This window comes from Aquarana catesbeiana, linkage group LG03, assembly GCF_042186555.1.
Source record: "Aquarana catesbeiana isolate 2022-GZ linkage group LG03, ASM4218655v1, whole genome shotgun sequence".
Lineage (NCBI taxonomy): Eukaryota > Metazoa > Chordata > Amphibia > Anura > Ranidae > Aquarana > Aquarana catesbeiana.
In genome coordinates this window covers 294,758,142-294,781,902 of record NC_133326.1, presented here as the reverse complement: position 1 = coordinate 294,781,902, position 23,761 = coordinate 294,758,142, and the positions used below count along the sequence as shown (strand labels likewise).

The following is a 23,761-nucleotide window of genomic DNA, read 5'->3' as shown; positions in this document are numbered from 1 at the left end:
GCCCAGGCACACCTGACACACCCCTTGTGCACGCCTATGCACAGATCCATCAGTTAAAATAAGACCTCTAGAGCTGGGGACATTGGATTTCACAAGGTATATATAAAAAAAACTTTGGCTGATTCAGTCTACCAGAATTAAGCCATAGCTAATATATCAGTTTAAGAGGAATGGCCCTTGAAGAACCACTGTGTGAAAAACACATGTAAGATATCTCTGCGAACATCAGATCATGGGCAGTTATTCTAGCACCAGACCTTCTCTGCAAAACTAAAGTAGTGATCGGTAAAGGCTTTTAAAGTGTCGCCTATGGATAATAAAATGTAACACTTTCTGTAGCATTTAGATTTTCAACTTTTGAGTATCAAAGATAATTAATTACATTCTGTGTAGCACAAGAACACGAAAACTTCAGAGATTTCAGTCTCAGCTGGCCACTCTCCTGATGTGGGCTCCTATGTATCTCCAATGTGATCAGAAATGAAGAGCTCACTGAATATACTAAACCAAATTATGTGCACAGAAATAAAACTTTGATAAGAAATATCATTTTGGCCTTAAAGTGGACCTACTGTAGCAGTACCTTTTACAAGTCATAATTAATAATTTATTGACTTGTCACAATATATAGAAAAAGCATAGCTCAAAATGAAACTGTACCTTTTATCATAAAAAAACGGCTCTTGAACTCCTGTCAAGTTACTAGGCATAGTCTCCTAATGACTTCCTGGGGGGAAATTTGTGGGAGAGTGATGTCTGAAATGATCAGGCTGTTTAAAACGGTTGTAAACCCTGGGACCCCCCCCCCCCCCCCAAAAAAAAAACATAACCTGTATAAGGCATAATAGCTTATTATGAAATACCTTAAAGCGAAGCCCTCCGGCGGCGCCCATACACATCTGAGACTGCTGACATCTTCCCCAGTGTTTCTTCCATGTTCGCTGACTTTGGTGCCGCAATGACGTCACTCCCGCCTTTTACGGCACAGGCTCTGAAGGTCCGGCACGGTAAACCAGACATTTAGAGTGCATGCACCGATGACGTCATCGGCTGCATGCACTCTGAATATCTCCTAAACTGTTTAGAAGATGTTCACAGTACCTACAGGTAAGCCTTATTATAGGCTTACCTGTAGGTACAAGTAAAAAATAAGACTTTACTTCCACTTTATTGTGGTCAGGGCAAGGATAAGTGTCAGCAAGGGGCAGGACCTGGCCAACAAAGTGGGTGGGTGGGGGTGCAGAATATGGCTTTACTGGTGTAATTTGTGGTTCACAGTTCTTGGTTCTGCTGCGCAAATCGGAAGTGTTAGTGGAAGCTCCTGTATGTAAAAAGCCATAACTGTTGCAGGTTTAATCCACAAATCTATTGTAACAATATTTTGACAATGTAGTTTGGTTGGTTTGGTTCAAGTTTATGAATAGAGCCTATAGATTCTGTCCTTCCGAGGTAAAAAGGAGGTGAATGAATAGTCAGGTGAAGTACTGGAATATCTCTGAACAGTAATAACTATTACTTAGCATGCATACTGTTATGAATAATATATTTAATTCTAGCGATGCTGCCAATACTCGGTAGTACGATTGAGGGTGGCAAAGTATTTGGCAGGACACAGCCTTTTTATCAAATTATCCACCTCCAGCATGGGATACGAATCAAATTTAGATATTCCATTTTGTTTTAGGCTTATGGTTGAGCTCTATGGGACAATTTCTGTACAGCTTCTAAATTGCCTTTTCTCTGAACCTCATTTGCCTGTTGTCCTATTTGCCAGGACAGATTCGGCAAATAGGGATATACGCTTCCCAGGTCACATTCCATAATATGGAATGATTGGAAGCCACATGTCTTGGCACCACCACATCTAATATACTGTATCGCCCTCAGAGAAGAGGCTCCTTTTGTGCTAGGGAGCTGTACATATCTGGAACCCACAGGTGTCTCACCCTCTCCTTAGAAGCCTGCTTATCCCTTGAGAAAAAAGGACAGTATTCGATCAACATTTTCCTGTTTCCAGGGGTTACCAGCTTGGAGGGCAGATTCTGGATATAGTCCTTGATAGCAGTATGTCACTCTACAAGGAACAGCAGCTCAGCTGCAGCTCATTGAGGTTGTGTACCTAATGCGCCACTGTAACTTAACTGGCAAGTCTTTGATGTAATGGTCACAGACCACTTGCTCCAATCTGATCAACCTGAGCAGGGTTGATCAGATTGATCATCATACATCTGGGACCTTTCCAAGGTCATATTCCCATATTCCCTTTTGAGGTTCCCCTGGTAAAAGGGTACACACACATCAGCCCGGTGCTCTTCACACAGCATCTCACATTCAGCAACATTTTTAAAAATGCCAAGGTAGGCTTCAACATCATCCTTTGGGGACAATTTGTGTAAATTGCTCTGCAACTGCTGTCAAGGTGTAGATATTGGCTCCGTGCCACCATCTGCCTTTTTAATAGGACCTGTATCTGCTGCTGTAGAGATACATTTACTTGCCACTTTCCCCTTAAGGAGGCCTGGTGGTCTTTAGTGAGCTGTCACATCTACTGGGAAGTTAAAGTGGTAATAAACCCAAACGCAAAATTTGTTATATTGCAGCTTACCAGTTCTTAGATGTGGTGACTACATTTATTTTATTTAGGCTTTCATATTTTTATTTTTACCAGTCCGTTTTGGCCAGTAAGTGTGTTAATTTCCTACAGAACAACCGGTTCTGCAGATGTATCAGAGGATTTAAGCAAACCATTTAACTACTTAAAAAGCCCAAGGCTCGCATGTGGCCCTTTGTCTTATGATGTGCGGCCCTCAGCAGTCTGTAGTGGGAACATTGACTAGGGTAATAGCATTGATTTCTACTAGCCTCATGTAACATGTTCCCAATGTCCACACTCTCTGACCCTCTTTTCCTCTATCTGCAGTTTCTGGCGGCCCTCTCAAGCATTACATAATGTATATTAAACATTATCTATAGCCCTTGTGCAATGTCCAGGGACCCATTTAAGGCCCCCGTTAGCTTTAAGTTCACAGTCACTATTATAAAGTGTTAGCTGAAGTTTGACTTCTATTTGCTAGTTTATCTAAATCTGCTAGTACATCTAACACTGCCCTCCCTCCAGACCAATAATGCTGCTGCTGTTCTCAGGAATACGGATCATCAGGTAAAAACAGAGGGGAAAAAAGCCTAAAAAAAAAAAAAAAAAAAGAAAGAAAACAAATGCAGCCACCACATGTAATGATTGGTAAGCTGCAATATATGACATTTTTGGTTTTGGGTTTAATATCAATTTAAGCAGTTCATCTCTTGCTTGTTAGCATTTGTCAGTATGAGCTGTGTTACAAGCTACGGTGGGGTGACGAATGGTGACATCACAGTCTTTACCCTTGTGGTCAGTGGAACCCCTGAGGAAGTCACGTGAGCCACTCCATAACGTGTAGGACGAAGCCAGATTACATCATCACGCTAAACCAGGGTGTGACCGGGTGCATTCAAAAGGGACTGAACATGCTTTATACTGCCTTGCACAGGATTATTGTGCACATATAAATATGAATTTTTAATAGTTTTTTTTTAATAAAGTTTATAATGATACAGTCAGCACAGTATGTTTACTTTATTTTGAGCTAATTCTTGGCACACAAAGGAGGAGGAAACAGAGATGACGATTGTGGCTATTACCTCTTAAAGGGGAAGAGGATATGTTTGACTGAAATATTGTGTGGACACATGGTGAAGCACTGAGAGTGGATTTGCAGTGTACTCCGGGGTGAATATAGGCATACATATTTGTGAAAATTGGAATAATTAATAAGCACACCTTCAGGTTGATTTACTAAAGGCAAATATACTGTGCACTACAAGAGCACTCAAAAATGTAGTTACTCTAGATCTGAGGAGAAGATCTGAAATGAGGGGAAGCTCATTTTGGCTTTATGTTTGGGGTCATTGTCTTGGTGAATGGCAAACTTCTGCTCTAGTCTCAGGTCCATCTAAGACTAAAACTGTGTTTGGATCTCTCCATGCTACCCACAGCTCTAAGCAGTTTTTTTATTCTTTGCGGATTTAAAAACATACCAACAGCATGATTCTGCTAGCACTATACTTTACTGTGGAGAGGGTGTTCTCAAAGTCAACAGTAGTTTCACTCAACATAGCATGTTGTGCTAAGGTCATAATATACACTTTTGGTTTCATCACACCACAGGACAGTTTTACACATTTGTCTGGTCCCCTGAAAAAATGTCATCCTAAACAAGATTTGATATGATATGGTACAAATATAAAATCCTTTTTGGTATTGATTATATACTGTGTTTGTAATGAGCATTGATGGTGGCAACCCTTTAACACATACCTCAGGGGTGTTTTTCTTTGTAGTTATAAGATTTAATTTAGGGTTTGCCACTCTCTCTTCTTCTTATCCTTCTGCAGAATCTTTTGTTTTCTCATCTTTGGTGTCTCAGATCTCAACTTAGGTTAGCTGCAGAAAGTTACAATTGCCCTTTTGGTTACTTCTCTGATTCTCATTAATGCCCTCCTTACCTATTTACTGAGTTTTGGTGAATGGCCTACTCTGTTAGAGACGTGATTGTGCCTCATTCTTTCCATTACTGTTTTGGAAAAGTAGGAAGGAAGGAGCGCCTGGTGTCCAAAGGAATGCAAACTTGAAGGTAGGTTAAAAGGTGTTTATTGAAAGTATTGGTAAGTACATCAAGCCAACACGTTTTAGGGTAAAGGACCACATATGCTTTTTAGGGTCTTTCTATAGCATTATAACGTATATGTGACCGTAACTTCTCGACTTATTTGTAAGGTCTTCCTATTGCATTCTAATAAATATATACATCTTGGATATTATATTGTTTCTTTATTGCATTTTTGCTTTTATACTCCAATTTTATATATTTATTTTCTGTACATTGTTTCATGTTTGCTCAATAGCCCTGAAGAAGGGGGAGGCCTTTCCCCCGCAAACGCATCGGTTTAATGTACTTACCAATTCTTTCAATAAACACCTTTTAACCACATGCCGACCAGCCGCCGCAGTTGTACTGCGGCAGAATGGCATGGCTGGGCAAAATGATGTTATGTACAGTTTCCAGTTCTCTGAGGGGAGAACAGACAGATCTGTTTTACAGAGTATGAACAGACGATCTGTTATGAACAGACGATCTGTTATCTTCCCTGTACAGTCCCCAACACTGCCCCCTAGTGTTAACCCCTTCACTGCCAGTGACATTTTTACAGTAATCAATGCATTTTTATTTTTTTGAATTGTAATTTTTATTGAAGTTTCAAACAGGTACATACATGTTAGAGTCATAACAGTAGTGATATATACAGATGTTCCGACTAGAAACTGTCTATTCGTTAATTAACACTGTGGTGATTTGAAACAGTAGAATGTTGAACAAAGGATGGTTGTCGAGTAGTAACAGGTTCTACACGGGAAAAAAGGGGGGGAGGGGGGGTTAAGGATGAGGGGGGAGGAAATAGGAGGTGGAGGGAGAAGGGCACCAGCAGGTTGTGAATGAAGGGATAAACGATCCAGAAGTAGTTTACACCAGGGTAATTACAGTTGAACAGTACATTTTGGATGTTGTAACCAAAGAGACCACATATCTTTGAATTTACATAAACGTGAGTTTTTTCTGGCTACTATTCTCTCCATTTCACATTGAAAGTTGAGGTCAGCGATAGTATGCGAGATGGAGGGAATTCTAGCAGTTTTCCATAATCTAGTGATATTCAATTTGGCAGCATAGAGTAGGTGAATAATAATACATCTAGCTGAGAATGGTATTTTGTCCATGCCAATATGTAGCAGGGCTAGAGCTGGGGACGGAGGGCAGGGCGTCCCAGTAATGGAGGAGAGTAAAGCGAATACTTGGTTCCAAAAGGATGTAAGGGATTTGCAGAACCAGAGGGTATGTGCGATGGAACCTATACTTCCGCAGTTCCTCCAGCATGATGGAGGGTGGCCAGGGTACATTTTTGAGAGTCGGTAGGGTGTGAGGTACCATCTGTGGATGGTTTTCTGGTAGGATTCCCAGTGGTTGGAACAATGAGATGCCTGAAAGGTGTCTGTAAAGGCCTATAGCCATTGAGTTTGGGTGAAGGGGACATTCAGTTCTTCGGCCCATTTATTTAAGGAGTGCACCTGAGAGCAGGGTCTGGTGTCATTAAGGCAGGAGTATATCCTGGAAATACTTTTGCTAGGGGATGGGTTAGAGAAGTAATGTAGGTAGATTGGTAAAGGAATTTTTACTGTGGAGGGTAGTTTGGTCGTGGTCAAGAAGTGAGTGATTCTAGTGTACGTGTAAGCTTCTGAGTTTGGGAGTTGAAATTTAGTTTGCAGATCTGCAAACAAATGTACTGAATTGTGGTTGATCAAGTCACCAATGACCAGTATACCAGCTTTGTGCCATCGGGAGAGGTTCAAGTCTGGAATGCAGGAGGACAGGGCTCTTAGTGGTAATGGTAATGTCTTACTAGGTGAGTCCCAGGGGTACGCGGTAAGAAGTCTATTCCATGCCTGTAGAGAGGCAGATATCATAGGGTTAGTGCATCTAGGTGTTGGGGAGTAGCCGGCCGTCGATAATAAGAGGAGGTCAGTTAGGTTAGCCAGTTGGGAATAGGAGGTTTCAATGGTGGACCATTGTTTTTCAGGTGTAGGATGCCACCAATAGTACAGTTGGTCCAATATTGAGGCGTAGTAGTAGTTGCCAATATGAGGCAGTCCAGCTCCGCCTAATTTGTGGGGTCTAGTGAGTATGTAGCTAGCACATCTAGGTGGTTTAGAGTTCCAGATAAATTTAGTTACTTGACTCTGGATTGTGGTCAGGAGGGAGCGAGGAATAGGTAAGATGAGTGTTCGGAATAAGTAGAGAAGTTTTGGCAGTATTATCATTTTGAAGGTAGCTATACGCCCCAGTGTAGAGAGACCCATGCAGCGTAGAGATTTCAGTAGCGTGGGTAAATTTCGAGAGAAGGTATGGAAGTTCAAGTCGATCAATCGGTTTAGATTGGGGGTTAGCAGGATTCCCAGGTAGGGAATAGACGTGTTCGTCCATGCATAAGGCGTGGTGGATTTTAGGTGGGTAGCCATTTGAGGAGGGAGATGTATAGGGAGAACCATGGATTTTGTGGCATTTAGTTTATAATAAGAGATAGAGCTGAATTGGTGAAGGATGTTTTGTATAGTCTGTAGGGACTGGATGGGGTTAGTGACCATTAGAACTACGTCGTCCGCATATAGACTAATTTTGTGGTCTGTACCATTACATGATATGCCAGAGATTAGGGGATCGGATCTTATTTTGGAGGCCAAGGGTTCCATTAGTAGAGCAAAAAGAAGTGGGGAGAGGGGGCACCCTTGTCGTGTACCATTAGATATTTCAAAAGGAGCAGATATCGTCCCCCCCAGTGAACACTGTAGCTGATGGTTTAGAGTATAAGGAAAGGATTGCGTTTTGGAACCAACCGGTAATACCGAACTTTGTCAGCACTGCCTGGAGGAAGTTCCAGTGTACCCTATCAAACGCCTTCTCTGCATCTAGGGATAGAAGCAGAGAAGGCGTTCGACTTTGCGCAGCCTGATGGACGAGGTTGAGCACCCTTCTAGTTGCGTCAGGTGCCTGTCTGCCTGGGATAAACCCAACCTGGTCTGGGTGGACCAGCTCTGGGAGAAACATCATCAGTCTGTTGGCGATAACTTTGGTGAGCAGCTTGATGTCGGTATTTAAGAGCGAAATTGGCCTATAGTTAGAGGCAACAGAGGCGTCTTTCCCAGGTTTTGGAATGGTTGCTATAAGTGAGCGCAGCATATCTGTAGGCAAAGAGCCAGAGGAACCAGCAGTGTTGAAGAGGTCTGTTAGTTTAGGGACTAAAATGGTGGCAAATTTTTTGTAGAATAGGTTAGAAAAGCCATCCTCTCCCGGGGATTTATGGAGAGGGAGGGTGTTTATGGCCTTGAGGACTTCTTCATTAGTGAATGGTTTAGAGACAGTTTCGAATTGTGCCTCTGAAATTTTAGGCAATTTAATCGGGTCTAAATAGATAAAAATTTGTTCCGCTGTAGGTTGGGGAGTGAGAGGGTCATTTCTGAGATTATAGAGTGATGCGTAGAATTCACTAAACGCATCTGCAATTTCCTGAGGGTTGGTTAAGAGTTGTTTTGAAGTGGGGTGTCGGAGAGAGAGAATTTTGGCTTTTGTGCGATGGGCTTTTACTTGTTTTGCTAGTAGTGATCCAGCCCTATTACCTAAAGCATAAAAGTTGGCCTTGGAGAATTTAAAGTTACGTTCGAATTTATGTAGCAGAAGGGTGCGTAGTTTTTGTCTTAGCTCCAGGAGTTTAAGAGTTTGTGTGTGGGAGGGGGAAGATTTGTTTATTTTTTCTATTTCTGAAATGTTAGATAAAACCTCATCAATCTGCTGGGTCCTCTGTCGTCTCGCTCGTTTACTAAGCTTTATGAAAATACCTCTAAGGTAAGCTTTGTAGGTTGACCAAAGTATAAATTTGTCGGTATCAGGCAAGTCATTAAGTTCAAAGAAGGAGTGGTGCTCAGTCTCTATTTCTTGTAGGACTTTAGGGTCCTCCAGAAGGGAGGTGTCAAGTCTCCATATTCTCGGTGGTCCCGGTCTACGATCGCCAAGGGTGATCGAAATAGGGGCGTGGTCTGACCATGTGATGAGACCAATATCAGAGTCCATAACATTTTGGAGTGTCCATTTGTCTACTATGAAGGAGTCAATGCGTGAGTAGGATAGCTGCGGGTGAGAAAAGAATGTGTAATCACGTTCCGATCCATGTTGTGCTCTCCATACATCATAGAGATCCAGGTCGTGGAGTAGGGGATTCAGGGCTGGTCGGGGGTGGTCTTTGTTGGTAGAGGTGTCCATAGATGGGTCGCTGATTATGTTCAGGTCACCGCCCACGATTAAGTTGCCTTGGCGTAGGGTGTTGATTTTCTTGAAGAGGCGTCTAAGAAAGCGAAGTTGTCTGGAGTTTGGTTCGTAGATATTGACTAGAGTGTATGTGGTTTGAGCAATGGAGCAAATAAGAATGAGGTAGCGACCCTGTGGGTCGGCATAAGTGTGAAAGTGTTGGAACTGGAGAGTAGCGCGTATAGCTGTCAGTACACCATTTTTTTTCTTCGGTCCCGAGGCCAGGTATGTGGTATCGTATCCTTTTAGCTTCAGCTTTGGTGTTTTGGATTCTGCAAAATGCGTCTCCTGTATAAAGACAATGTCCGCATTATGATTTGTTAGTTCTCTTTGCAGATTAGCCCTTTTTTGTGGGCTGTTTAGGCCTTTGACATTAAGGGAGGTTAGTTTGATTGGCATGGTAAGGTTGTTGGTTATGGCTCTTTATACTGAGACGATAGTGCTAGGCGTGGTCAGGTATGTGCCAGGAATGTTGATTAGATGGTATTGTGGTCTGAGATGATCGGGATAGGCAGGTCGTCAGCAGTGGATCGGTGGAGCAGGTCCAGAAGGCGTAGTGAAGGCTGGTGTGGGGTGAGAAGGGTAGTAAAAAGAAAGAGCCCGTGAACAATACGGGTTCAATGTGCAGAAATACTGCTGGATCTATCCAAACAGAGGGGGGATTTCCTCCAGTGGCTTCCAGGAACGTGGAGCCAGTGGATGGAAGGATAGGCTTGAAAGGGACAATTAACAGCCGTCACCCGGCTGGGTGGCATATGAGACTCCATTCACCACCAAAGGCATCAGGCATCTTGAAGGGACCACTCGGCTTCCATTTGAGAAGGAGGAGACGGAGGTGGTTTTGGGCTATCCTACGGGATAATGCGCCATAGCCTCAGTAAGTGGAGGCCTGCTTGAAGTGTGCGCACCACATGTGTTTTGCTTTGGAACGTGATCAGCAGTTTGGTGGGAAATCCCCATTTATATGGTATGCGGTGATTCTGGAGGGCTTTAGTAATTGTGGCTAGTTGCCTACGGTTTTCCATGGTCACCTTGAAGAGATCTGTATATAGTGCGATGGTTGTGAAAGGATCAGGAAGGTTAGGCGATCGTTTTGCAGCGAACATCACTTTTTCTTTTGCATTGAAAAAGTGTATGCGGGCTAGAACATCTCTGGGTTTTTCCGCCGGGAGGTGAGGCGGTTTTGGTAGCCTATGCGCCCTGTCAATTTCCAGATCTCTGTCAGTGAGGTCAGGTACTAGTGCGCACATCAGGGATTGTAGGAATCGCACCAATTTGGGTGGTTGAACCGATTCGGGTATGTTGCGGAATTTGATGTTGTTCCTTCGAGAACGATCTTCGAGATCTGCCAATTTAAGATGTATTGCCTGCATTTCATCTTCATGTTCCGTGCATACATCTACCATATCATTATGAGCAGTGAAAAGGTCAGACATTTTGTTTTCAACATGCTGGAGGCGCTGGTCCTGTTGCTGTACTACAGAGGCCAGTGAGGATACTGCAGCTGAGAGATCTGTGTACAGCGATTGTTTAAGGGAGATCAGCATGTTTTTCATTGTGAGCTCAGATAAGGGCTGATCTGAAGCAGGAAAGCTATCTATGGCTGTGTGGTGCTGGACATCAGAGGGAGGTAAAGTGAAGGGTAGGTTATGGCTGCTCTGTGGGGTGTCATCTTCTCTCCTGGGTTTGGATTTCACAGGGGAGGCAGAAGAGGGCGAGCGAGGTGGAGAATACTCACAGTTTGCCTGTGAGAAGGCTGAGCGCTGTGATCCGCCGCCGCGGATCACAGCTGCATTCCTGTCAGAGCCGTCAGCGCCATCTTGTCCCCTGCCCGCTCTCTCATACGAGTAGAAGTCAGTCAGTTTGTTAGGCACAGTCCGCTCTTTTCTCCTTTTTAACATTGCGCCCAGGTGCCGTGTGACCCGCGGGGGGGGGGTGATCGGATGTTTTTCGTGGTGGATGAAGTGCTGTGAAGCCGCTATTAGCCGGGGTTGGAGCGGAGAAGAAGGATTAAGCTGCCATCACAGATGCCGGCAAGCCACGCCCCCCAATCAATGCATTTTTAATCGCACTGATCGCTGTATTAATGCCAATGGTCCCAAAAATGTGTCAAAATTGTCCGAAGTGTCTGCCATAATGTCGCAGTCATGATAAAAATCACAAATCGCCGCCATTACTAGTAAAAAAAAAAAAATTAATCATAAAAATGCTATAAATCTATCCCATATTTTGTAGACACTATAACTTTTGCGCAAACCAATCAATATACACTTATCGCAACTTTTTTTTACCAAAAATATGTAGAAGAATACATATTGGCCTAAACTGAGGAAAAACATTTTTTTTTATATATTTTTGGGGGATATTTATTATAGCAAAAAGTAAAAAATAATGTGTTTTTTTCAAAATTGTCGCTCTTTTTTTGTTTATAGCGCAAAAAATAAAAAATGCAGAGGTGATCAAATACCACCAAAAGAAAGCTCTATTTGTAGGAAAAAAAGGACGTCACAGTGCCGAATCGCAAAAAGTGATATGGTCAGGAAGGGGGTAAAATCTTCCGGGACTGAAGCCGTTAACATACCTTCAAGTTTGCATTCCTTTGGACACCTGGCACTTCTTCCATCCTGCTTTTCCAAGTTTACATGGGGAAACGACCATAAGGCTGTATACAAAAGGCAGCAGCACTAATCCCAAGGGGGCCCATTGCCATTTTCCATGACTGGGGACAACCTGCTGAAGGAACTCCTTCCTACTTGCCCAAACAACCATCCACCCATGACCAGTGACTGATCCAGTCAGTCCAGTGTGGTCTCCAGCACAAACGAGACATCTTCCATTACTGTTTGGAATACTGTTCTAACCCAACACTGGTCGTTATTTTCCATAAATTTTTTTAGCTTCTTGGTCTTCATGATTTTGTTTGGATCTCTAATGTATTTTCAAAAACAAGTGTATTTATATTGTGATTCTGAAACAATTTCACTTTACACAGGTAGACGCTATTTACTAATTATGTGACATCGAAAGACTGTTCATTGCAACAGAGCTTATTTAGTTTTGAGTAGTTGCAGTCAATTGTTTTGTAAATAGTTTGGAAAACTATTGATACTGCCTAGAGTAAATTGGATGGAGTCTCTTTGACCTGTATTAACATATATTTATTTATTTTTTAGGTTACAACAGTGACTTTACATGACTTGCCTGGATGTAGCCTTTCTACATTATCAAACTGTGAAAAACTGAAATATCTTTCTCTGAGGCGCTGTAGATTAACCGCGCTTGATGGTATAACTAACTGCAAGCAAATACAATATATCGATGTACAGGTATTTTCTACAGCTGGCTTTCTCACTTTTTTTTAAATTTACATTGATATGTCTTTTTTTTCTGTTCCTTAGAGATCTTATTCTACTTAAATTAGTAAAACAAGTTTGGTAAATGATATTTATTGATTGTGCCACCTTTTCAGGCACATAGCCCTTTTTCTATATTGCAGGAAGCTAACTGCCATTATCTTTTTTTTATGGGTTCCCAATTTGAGGTAAAAGAAATCTGTCACAAAGGAAATATTGGTGCTGCCATTGCTGATCTTCTTTGGAAAATGCTGGCAGACTGATTCTCTGCCTTTTTTTAATTTTTAAAGAGGGACTTTGCTTTGGCAAATGAAAATCCAACAGCTACAGAAACTGTGGCTGCTGACCTTATTAAATATGCACTTACCAGTCCAGGGATCCAGCGCTGTCCTCACCCAGGCTGGTTCTTCCCTGCCCTTCAGGTCCCTCGCGCTGCCATCTTGGATATTGGAAGCCGGGTGTAACTTCCTGGTGCTTCACAGCCAGTTTCCCACTGTGCATGCGTGAGTAGTGCTGAATTTTCTCAATGGACCCACAGCCTCCTTGGACTTTTGACGTATCCCAGAAGTTTGCAGGGGAGTTGGGGGTCAGCGGAAGTGGAGTGGGTACCTGTAGGTACGTATTCCACAGAAAAAAATAAACCTCCGATAGTGGTGGGAGGAGGAGAAAAAGTGGAACTGACCCCCCAAGCTATACATGCCAATCTATAAACATTCTTAAAGCTGAACTCCAACTTCCCTGTCATTTTAAAGTAATTGTTTTGTCCAGCTTGGCTAAAACAAATGCATATAGGTGTAGAATTATCTGGCTGCTGGGGATGCTGTTATGCGCTATTGTAGCTTGTGCTAAATACAGTAAGTAGCACTGTCTTCCTGCATGAGTACCAAACACTTCTTTTCTGCTGCCTAAAAGAAACAGAATCAGTTGCACGCCACCTTGGCCACTCAGGGACAGCCTTGTGTTTTTATTAATCAGTACAAGGCTTTCTCTGATTGGCTGAGGTGGAGAAACAGCACATCACAGTAATATCATCACTGCTTAGCTGTACGCATTTCTAGGACAGTGGCTCAGAATAGATTGAAGATAGAGGATCAGCATGACAGCCAGGAACTAGAATTTTAAAATATGGTCAGCAACAGCAGCCCAAGCATTTTATTTTGGGAATTTTTTTTTTTTTAAATTGAACTCCAGGAATTTAGCCACTTTGTAAAAAGTGCAAGCACACTATGGGTTGATTTACTAAAGGCAAATAGACCGTGCCTTTTGCAGGTACATTTGCACTTCTCCTGAGTTTAGTAAGTGAGGGGAAGCACTGCTGACTTCCATCATCCAATCATGTGCAAGCAAAAATGCATTTTTATTTTTTCTTGCATGTGATTAGGTATTCTTTGTAAAGTGAAAGAATGACCATATACATAATATTTAGGTAGATTACTTTTATAGTGCTGCACTCATTTTTATATATGTACAGGAGACATAAATGTCTGTAGGGTTTGCCATGCTTCTGTGTAATACAGACACTGTATGTTATTCCAAGAAGAACAGCTTCATCAGACATTCTCTTATTAACAAACAATTATACAGCTTTTGATCTATTTTGCCTAATGATTGGCTTCTATATGGGGACTTTTATTTTTAATACAAACATTTTTATTTGAGAATATGAAAAGACAATACAGATTTAACATAGAAGTTAAGGCATATGTCTGGATGCAACCCTGATTGGTAAACATACGCGATACATGTTAGTCATAATCACAGCGGTACCGTTTTCCAATTATAAGCTTTGGTACATTAACTGGGTTTTGGCGCCATACTGTGGTGCATCCCATTAGCAATATTACAAAGAAAAAATAAGAAGGAAAAATAACTGAATAAAAAAATAAAAGAGGAAAACTACAGAAGATAACAATGTTATGCTGAGTTAAAAGACAAAGCTGTAGACAATTACATGTGTCAAATCTACATCTATTTAACCAAGACCAAGCCTATGGGCAGTATTGAGTGTGTTTTGGAGATATCACCTGTCACCCAGAGAAGAAAGGTTAAGATATATATAAGGCCACTGTTTCACAGTGTGCTACCATATGCAGTCCATCCGGACCATTTGTTATTTAAAGCCTGCATGGTATCTAGAATAGTAAGATGGATACGCTCCATTAGTTTAATGGTTTCCATTCTTTGGAGTACCTGAGCCCAGAGTACCGTGGGTGAGCGCCAGTTTAGGGCTATGGCCCACAGAAAAGCGTATTTAGTGTTTTTGGTTTGGGGGAGGGATATCTGCTAAGGAGGTGAAGAGTAGGCACATTGGTTGAGGACAGCTCCAAAATGTGCGGAGCAATGTTCCCATGGCCTGGCAGCCCCTAAAACAAGTGTCTAGTACTTCTGGGTAGAACATTTATGCATGTTTAGTATCATGTCATTCCTCTAAGGAAAATTCTTGGCCTATGTCTGTTTCCCAATGAGTCATAGCAGTTGATTTCTCTGGTAAGTGCAATTCATTAAGGTACCTATATACCATTGAAATGGTCCTTTTCTCCCTAGACAAATTGTAGCAGACTGTTTCATATTGAGAGAATCTGGAACTAGCCTTCAGTGATTATAGTGATTCAAAGAAGTGCCTTATTTGGAGATATTTCTAAAACTTGGATCTCGGAATATTAAATTGGTCCTGAAGGAGTAAGAAAGGACTAAATTGTGATCCATGTGTCAGGGCTTTAAGAGTAGTGAGAGCATTTTTTCCCACCAGAGAAACTTATCAGGTGATTTATACGCTGGGGGGAAGCTCGTATCTCCCAGAAATGAAGCTACGGGGGGGTCTGCATGATCTCAATTTAAATTTTTGCTAAATGATAGAGCCATAAATTAGGTTAACCCAAACCTCCATGTGATAAGGGTCTATGATTGAGCAATTTGCCGAATCTGGGGGTCTTGTTTTTCCATATAAATTTATTAATGGCTCATTGGGCTAGTTCTATAGTTTGACGGGTCACGTAAATGGGAGAAATATAGCAGTTTCGGGAGGATGAACATTTTGATGGCCGTAACTCTTCCCATCAGGGAGATACAGGAGGAAGGTTGACCATAGGTGCAGCCACTGTTTAACTTTGGAGAAGGCTTGTGGGTAGTTGGCATTGTTCATTGCCCGAAGAGAGGGGGCCAAGCGCACACCCAAATATTGAAGGGTGTTGTCTGTGAGGATGATACCAAAGGAATCCATGAGGTTGGTTGATATATGTTGTAGGATTTTGATTAGGACTGCGCAGCATTTTGCTAGATTAACTCCCAGCCCAGAAAGGGTGTGGAATTTCTGTAAAGTAGATAGCAGGTTAGGGAGAGATACTACTGGTTCTGGTAAAAACATAAGTACGTCATCTGCATACAGAATCATTTTGAATTCTTCCTCTCTTTTCTGGTAGCTGTTAATGTTTAAGTCTCTGATAATTGCCCTGGCCAAAAGTTCTACCGCCAGGGCAAAAATCAGTGGTGACAGGGGGCAGCCCTGTCTTGTTCCCCTGCCCAGGGGGAAATACTCAATGGAACAGCCAGGCAGCTTGATTTGGGTGTGAGGATTATGGTAAAGGGCTTTAAATCAGTTTACAAATTCTCCAGAAAACCCAAATTTAGCAAGAACAGTGTCAATATAGTACCAGAGGACACTATGAAATGCTTTATGTATGTCTAGGCCTAGAATCAGAAAAGGACTGCGTCTTGGATTATATTAGCAGCTAGACGAATCTTATACGTAATGTGTCTTGTAGGGATAAAGCCGGTCTGTTCTGTGCCTATTAATGTAGAGATAATGGGTGCTAGTCTATCTGCTAGTACTCGGCCTAGTATTTTAAGATAGTTATTGAGGACAGATATCGGTCTGTAGTTTTGTGGGAGGGTATGATCCTTATTGGGTTTGGGGATGAGTGTCATATTTGTAAAGAGCCTGTCCTCTGGGAGTTTGTTGCCTTGTAGGATATGATTAATATGTTTCATAAGTTTAGGGGCAAGTATGCCTGCAAATTTTGTATAATTTAATGAGGTGTTGGGGCCAGGGGCTTTCAATGTTTTTAAGGATTTAATTATTGAGATGATCTCTTGTTCTGTGCAGGGGGCATTCAGGCTGTGTATCTGCTCCTCCGATAATGATGGGAGGGACTGAGAGAGCCCAGCCATGAATCCAGGTCGTTTGGGGAGGGAAATTCAGGAGAGGACAATAGGGATTGATAAAAGGATGTAAATAATTGTAGGACCTCCTTAGGGTGCGATACCATTTGGCCTGATCTATTTTTTAACTTATGTTTCAAACAATTTTATTGTATTTTCAGAAATAATTGTTGTACAGATGATAAAACATTACATGTTCAAAACTTACATGAAGCATGAATGACAGTTACTTCAGATGAACATTAAACATTCCTCATATATAATCGGTACAATTTCAAGTACATCCAATTGAACAGCGTTCTGTACTGGTACAGATTGTAATATTGGTAATTATGATATCGACTGTAGTGAGCAACGTAATGGATGTGTGAACATAACACATGTAATCCGAAATAGAAGGAAGAAGTAACATAGGCTATCCTGTATGTCATTTTGATCACTGAGGCCTATAATTTTCTTTACATTGGGTAGTTAAAACAAGAGTCGCCAGTTTCATCTGCCCGCACCCCCAATGGGATCTTTCTGTGCGGTGTTTATTAGTAACCAAACATTTATTTATTCTGGCTTTCTCGTATGGTTATATCTTTAGGTGTAATATGCTTATATGATATTATAGGGATGGATTGTGCTTCTCAATGAGAGAAAAGATATGGGGGAATGTACAATTGGGATGCTGTACTAATGATTGTGTAGAATGGGAATATGTGTACTAAACGTCAGGTAATGTGAGAGTTCAACGTAAAGTAACATATCGATTAACACATAAGGGTTAACATATAAGGTTAACATATAAGGTTAACATATAAGGTTAACATATAAAGGTGTATGTCGCTTCATGTCAGTTAAGGAGGGGGGACGGGAAGGAACCCAGAAGTATTTTGTCGTTGTTTTGACCATGAAGCGGGGAAAGATTTGCAATACATTTGTAGAGCTCTAGTGAGATCACATGTGTTGTAGAAACTCTCGGTATTTTGGGGAGTCCCTAAAGTGTATCCAACAAGCCCAAATTTTCCCGAAGTTTGTAGGATTATCATTGGCCTGGTGGATTAAGTTTTCCATTTCAGATATTTTTTCTATACGCTTAAACCATTCTGCTATAGTAGGCGGGGAGTTACTCCTCCAGTGTACTGGTATGCACTGTTTAGCAGCATTTACTAGGTGGAGCGTGAGGGATTTCTTATATGCATGATGTGACATCGTAGAATGATGTAAGAGGTATTGAGATGGTGTAAAGGATAGGGAGTATGTAGTGACATGGTGTATCACCTCATGTACTTTTTTCCAGAATTGTTGTATCAGTGGACATTTCCACCAAATATGAAGTAGGGAGCCTACATCCTGATTGCACCTCCAGCACATAGGGGAGACCGAAGAGTGGTATTTGTGAATTTTATCTGGCGTTTTGTACCATTTGGAGTATATTTTGTATGAGTTTTCTTGTGTTGAAACATTCACTGAACCCTTATGAATGTGTTCGTAAATGTTTCTCCAATCGTCTGTAGAAAGGTTTATCTCGAGTTCAGTTTCCCATTTTTGGTTAGCTGCCCTAATCGCGGGGTCTATATCGGTAAACATTAATGAATAGACCTCTGAGATGAGATGTCTTTGTGGAGGCGTACTGGTACAAAGCGCTTCAAAGGGGGTTAAGTCTCTACACCATTGAGAAGTGGGTTTTGCTGTAGCCAGAAAGTGCCTGATTTGAAGAAATTTGTAAAATGGTATATGGTATTCAGAGAGTTGTGATTGTATCTGGGCATAAGGCCGAAGTATACCTTTATGAAACAATTGTGATGCTCTAAGGGGATGATGTGCTAGTGGTTGGGATCTGTCTTGAAGTGATATTCCTGGTTCGAAGTCTGGATTATTAGTCAGGGGGGTCAATGGTCCTGGAGATGTGCACCATCCCAGAGTTTTGTTTATTGTTGTAAAAGCTTGGATAGTGGGCCCTGTCAGCGGATGTGTGGTGTATTTTTTGGGAATTGACTGCGTATTAATCCATGGTATGTGGGAAAGTGGCAGTTGGGTGGAAGAGTCTTCAATGTTAACCCAGTCTTTAGTAGATCTGTGAATGTGCCAGTCAATGATTCTCGTAAGATGGCATGCCCAATGATATTTCTGGATGTCCGGGAGGCCGAGGCCTCCTTTTAGTTTGGGGATAGTCATTTTAGTCCAGCTCAGTCTGGGGGATTTTGCTGCCCAAATGAAGTTGCGACAGATTCTCTTGTATGAGGTAAAAAATGATGGGGGTAGTTTGATTGGAATCGTCTGAAGGATATATAGTATGCGAGGTAATATATTCATCTTTATAATGGCAATCCTGCCAAACCAAGAGAAAGGTCCTGACTGCCATTTAATGAGATCTTTTTGAATATTACTGAGTAATGACAAATAATTTTTGTCATATAGTTCGTCAAGGTGTATTGGTATTTGGATTCCTAAATAGGTAAGGGCGCTGGTTTCCCAGTGGAAAGGGAAATTTAGTTTACATTGTGTCACTACTGTCTGTGGAAGGGAGATATTCAGGGCTTTAGATTTTGTGAAATTAATTTTTAAATTGGAGATTTTGTGGAAGAAAGCAAAGTCTTTTAATAAATTGGGTAATGTTATTAGGGGTTCTGAAAGGAAAAGTAGTATATCGTCCGCATATGCAGCTATTTTATACTGTTTTTTGTCGATGTCGATACCTTTGATGTCAGGATTAGCTCGCAATTTGCGTAGGATAGGTTCTAGCGTGAGTATAAAAATAAGAGGTGATAAGGGGCATCCCTGACGTGTACCATTCGACACGGAGAAGGCGTCCGACAGGCGTCCATTAATTCTTATTCTGGCAGTGGGGCTTGAGTACAGCACCAATATCATTTGAAGAAATTGTAAAGGGAGGCTGCTTGTAGTGTTGCAGACATGTAGTCCCATGCCACTCTGTAATTCTTATTCTGGCAGTGGGGCTTGAGTACAGCACCAATATCATTTGAAGAAATTGTAAAGGGAGGCTGCTTGTAGTGTTGCAGACATGTAGTCCCATGCCACTCTGTCGAACGCCTTCTCCGCGTCGAGCGACAGCAGAAAGCCCCTACTGTTGTGTGAGGATGATGACGAGAGGATATGGTGGATATGTAGTGCTTTGATGGTGTTATCCCGAGCTTCTCTGCCAGGGACAAAACCAACTTGGTCAAGAGAGATGAGGTCAGGGATGAGAGGGAGTAATCTATTGGCAAGAATTTTAGCATAAAGTTTAAGATCTACGTTGAGGAGGGATATAGGTCTGTAGTTAGTCACTAGTGTATCGTCTTTGCCGGGTTTCGGGATAAGGGTAATATGTGCTTCTAGGAAATCCTTATTATATTGTGGGGTGGTATAGAGTGTGTTGAAAGCCGTAACAAAATGGGAAGTCAGGGTCTCTTGGAATGCTTTGTAATATCCGACCGTAAGCCCATCTGGGCCAGGGCTTTTTCCTGTTTTGAGTTGTTTTAATGCAGTAGTGGTTTCCTCAATACTAATGGGTCCTTCAAGGGTCTTAGATTCTTCAGGGGAGATGTGTGGTATACCATGTAGGGACAAAAAGGTGGATATAATTTCTTGTCTATTTTGTGAATTGTCTTTGATTTCTGTTTGTGGGATGTTATAGAGCTTGGTGAAATAATTTACAAACTGTGTGGCAATGTCTTCCGGGGATGTGAAAGACTTCCCGTTAGAATCTTTAATTTCGTGGATGGTCAAAGCTGTTTTCTTGCGTTGCAGTGCTTTAGCCATTAGTTTACCGGATTTATTTCCACATTCATAATACAGTTTTTGAGTAAGAACGTATTTGCGCCGTAATGATTTATGTAGCTCTTCTCTGAGTTCTTCCCTCGCTTGCAACAATTCTGCAAGCGATTTAGTGGCTAGTGATGCTTTGTGAATCCTTTCTAGTGCATGGATTTTGGAGGTCAAAGACGTTATATGGGCTTTTCGTTGTTTATTTTTGGATGCAGCTATTGAGATTAATTCACCTCGTATTACACATTTATGGGCAGCCCATACAGCGGATGGGCTGGTTTCCCCATTGGCATTTTCTCTAAAGTATTGGATGAGTCGGGTAGTAATTTTGGATGTAGAGTCTAGGTCTGTCAGTAGAGAGTTGTCTAAACGCCATATCGAGTGTGAGGGGCGTGACAGCGGGATAGTTAATGTCAGTGAAATGGGATTGTGATCAGAAAGGATCATAGGGTCTATAGTCGCCTGTTTGATATAGGATAGATCATTCTGGGAAATAAAAATGTGATCGATTCTGGAATACTTGTTATGGGGCGGTGAAAAAAATGTAAAATCCCTATCGTTTGGATGGGTCGTGCGCCATGTATCATGTAGTGTCAACTCCTGGAGTTGTTTTTTGATCGCTCTCAGAGCTCTATATGGCAAGGACGTCTTTCCATTTGATGAATCTTGTTGGGGGTTTAACGCTACATTAAAATCACCACCCAGTACAAGGATGCCAGAGAAGAATTCTGTGAGCAATTGCAAGGTATCTCTAAAGAATGTAACCTGTCTTGTGTTGGGGGCATATATGTTCGCAAGAGTGATGGGTTTATTATATAAAGTTCCCTTGAGAAATACGTATCTGCCATTGGGGTCTTGTTTGGTTTCTGTGATTTGTAAAGGGCAATGTTTCGAAATTAGTATGGCGACCCCCTTTGTTTTGGAGGATGAATTGGAAGCATGGTATACCGTGGGATAGTGGCAATTTCCAAGTTTGGGTACGTTATCAGTACGGAAGTGGGTTTCCTGAATAAATGCGATTTGCGTTTTATTTTTGTGTAGTGAATATAACAGTTGTGACCGTTTTTCGGGAGTATTCAGCCCTCTGATGTTTATGGATTCAATTCTTATCTGGACATTTTTACATGGTTTATCAGAGTTTGTCTGTTTGCGAGTATTATGGCCAGTGTCTGTCATTGTCTAGTATTGGTAGGGTATCAGACTTTGTGTAAGATGTGGGTACTGTTCCTTCGATTAAAATGTGAAGCTTGAGACGAAGCTGCGTATCTAGATAGGGGAGGGTGGACGGATATGGAAGGGGGAGGGTATATTTGACTGACCTTATCTACTTAAAGAAAGGTCAGAAGATTACAGTGCACAATGGGTGTGGGAAGGGTTAGGAACCAGTCCAAGCCTTCTCACTGCACTGTGTGGGGGTTGGTATGTACCAAGCAAGAGATCAACCGTGAGATGTATGGAAGGAGGTATTCCGCCGTTGCAGTCTATTTACTACTATATCAGGAGGGGGTCCGATCAAGAATTATAAATTATAATGTCTTGAGTGTATCAGCCGCTATACTGCTATCCCTCTCTAAATCTTACTGATGGTTTTAGAGTAGAAAGTAGAGGGTATGGGAATTTCCTAGCTGTATAAATGTCACCTATGACATAGTGTTGTGGGTGGGATATGCATTCAGTGATAGTCATTCTGTAATAGTCGTTCTGCAAATCTTTGCTACACAAATGATATTGAGGTTTGGAAGCAGTGATATTTAAACTCACATCACAATGTAATTGACACCTAAAGCAAACTGATCTATGAAAACAGTAACAGTGTGAACATTGAAACCTGTGAAACGTTAAAGTATGGTAGGAGGTATGAGCTTCTGATGTACTAGTTCCTGCTATATTGCTAAATTGTGTTCCCTCATACTGAGGCTCAATCTATTCCTCTAACATCTGATCTCTCCACCATTAAAAGGAAAATGTACCAACCAATCAGAATCATTGACAAAGAAATGTGGGAACAAGGAGGAGGGTGGCAAGTAGAGATATGGGCAAATTTATTTCGGGTGTCATCTGCTGCGACTGATTTATTGCACCTGTCAGTATCATTATTTAAGTCAGTTTACTTTAAAGAACAGTCTACTTACGTGGGGATCGACCAATAGAAGTAGATCCCCACTATGAACCTAATATGCGATTTCGCATGTATTCTGGGCATAGAAATATTGATTGGGTAAACTGCTGTATAGTATACTGATAGAAGAGTATGTTCTCATTTGGTGCAATTGTGAGTCGCATGTAATATTTGTTTGGAAGGGTGGAGGTGAAAAGATGCAGCAGGAAAAGGTTGTATATCAATGCCCTTTCCGACTGTGAATGCGGGGTCCATATAGCATAAGGGCAACTAGTGAAGCTTAGCTCAACCAAACGTCGTATCTTACAAAATCAGCCATCTTTGGAAACAGGTATACATTCACATGAGCTACACCATCCTGTTATACGAACGGGTGGTATTCTTCCTATTGTTGCTAAGACATGAAACCTTTATTACTGTGCAGATCATATATAATTTGCAGTATTGCTTTCATGTGTGGGACCGGAGTAGTTCTACTCGAGTCTGCAGCTGTATGTGTCATTTCGAACCTATTGAGGAGGGTCGGTGTAGTTTAGAGTGTCAGTATTCACAGGGCTGAGTAATATTGGACTAAAATCCGTCAGCCGCGGTTCATACTGAGTAGGTATATAATGGTAGTAAAGTGAAATGGTGTTTTTCTTGAGGAATACTGCGCAGAGCTAGTATACAGTTTAAGTTTTTTATAGAGGATACTGGGATGGTCTAGAACTATGACTGAGTACAGCATTTATATATTCAGAAACATTGAACCAAACAAACTACTGGAACCTGAAATGGCGATTATCATCACCGGAGGCGATGACTGTAATCCGGGCCTTTAGCAGCCGCCTTGAGTATGACCGGGATCAGTAGTCTCTACGGGCTCTTCGAAAACGTGAGAAGTCCGTAGGGCTGTGGCGTTGTTGAAACTCCTGATGTCCTGCGCGTGTTCTGCTGCTAGATGGAGATCTCCTTCTTTGTGAGCGCGAATCCTGTGCTTCCATCGGCTCCTCCTGCAGAGCGTGTCGTCCTGCAGCGTTATGGCGGAAGTCTGCATACCAGTTTGGTACCTCAACCAAAGGTATACCCAGGCTTTCACAAAAGAAATGTAAATCTTCAGGCACTTTTAAAAATGCTGTACGGCCGAGATGAGTAGCTGCCAGGCAAAAGGGAAATTTCCATCGGTAGATAATCCCGTTGGCGCGTAACACATCCAGCAGTGGTTTCAGATCCCTGCGCTGCTGTAGTGTAATTCCTGACAAGTCTTGAAAAATCTGAAGATGCGCACCATTATGTTGCAATGGTTGTTTGATCCTTGCCTGCTTCAGGATGTCCTCCTTTAACTTGTAATCCACAAGGCAGCATATTATATCCCTTGGTGGGTCATTTTCTCTGCCTTTCGGGCGTAATGCTCTGTGGATTCTCTCTAGTTCTATGCGGGTTTGAGG

General features: G+C 41.8%; 1 protein-coding gene across 1 annotated transcript in view; it reads left to right on the top strand.

Annotated features, from left to right (window-relative positions):
- Positions 1 to 23,761, top strand: part of LRRIQ1 (leucine rich repeats and IQ motif containing 1) — a 318,462-nt gene that overhangs the window by 63,113 nt on the left and 231,588 nt on the right. The window contains exon 8 of the mRNA XM_073620214.1: positions 12,122 to 12,274. Within this exon, the coding sequence (XP_073476315.1) occupies positions 12,122 to 12,274 (153 nt within the window). The remainder of the gene's footprint in view (positions 1 to 12,121; positions 12,275 to 23,761) is intronic.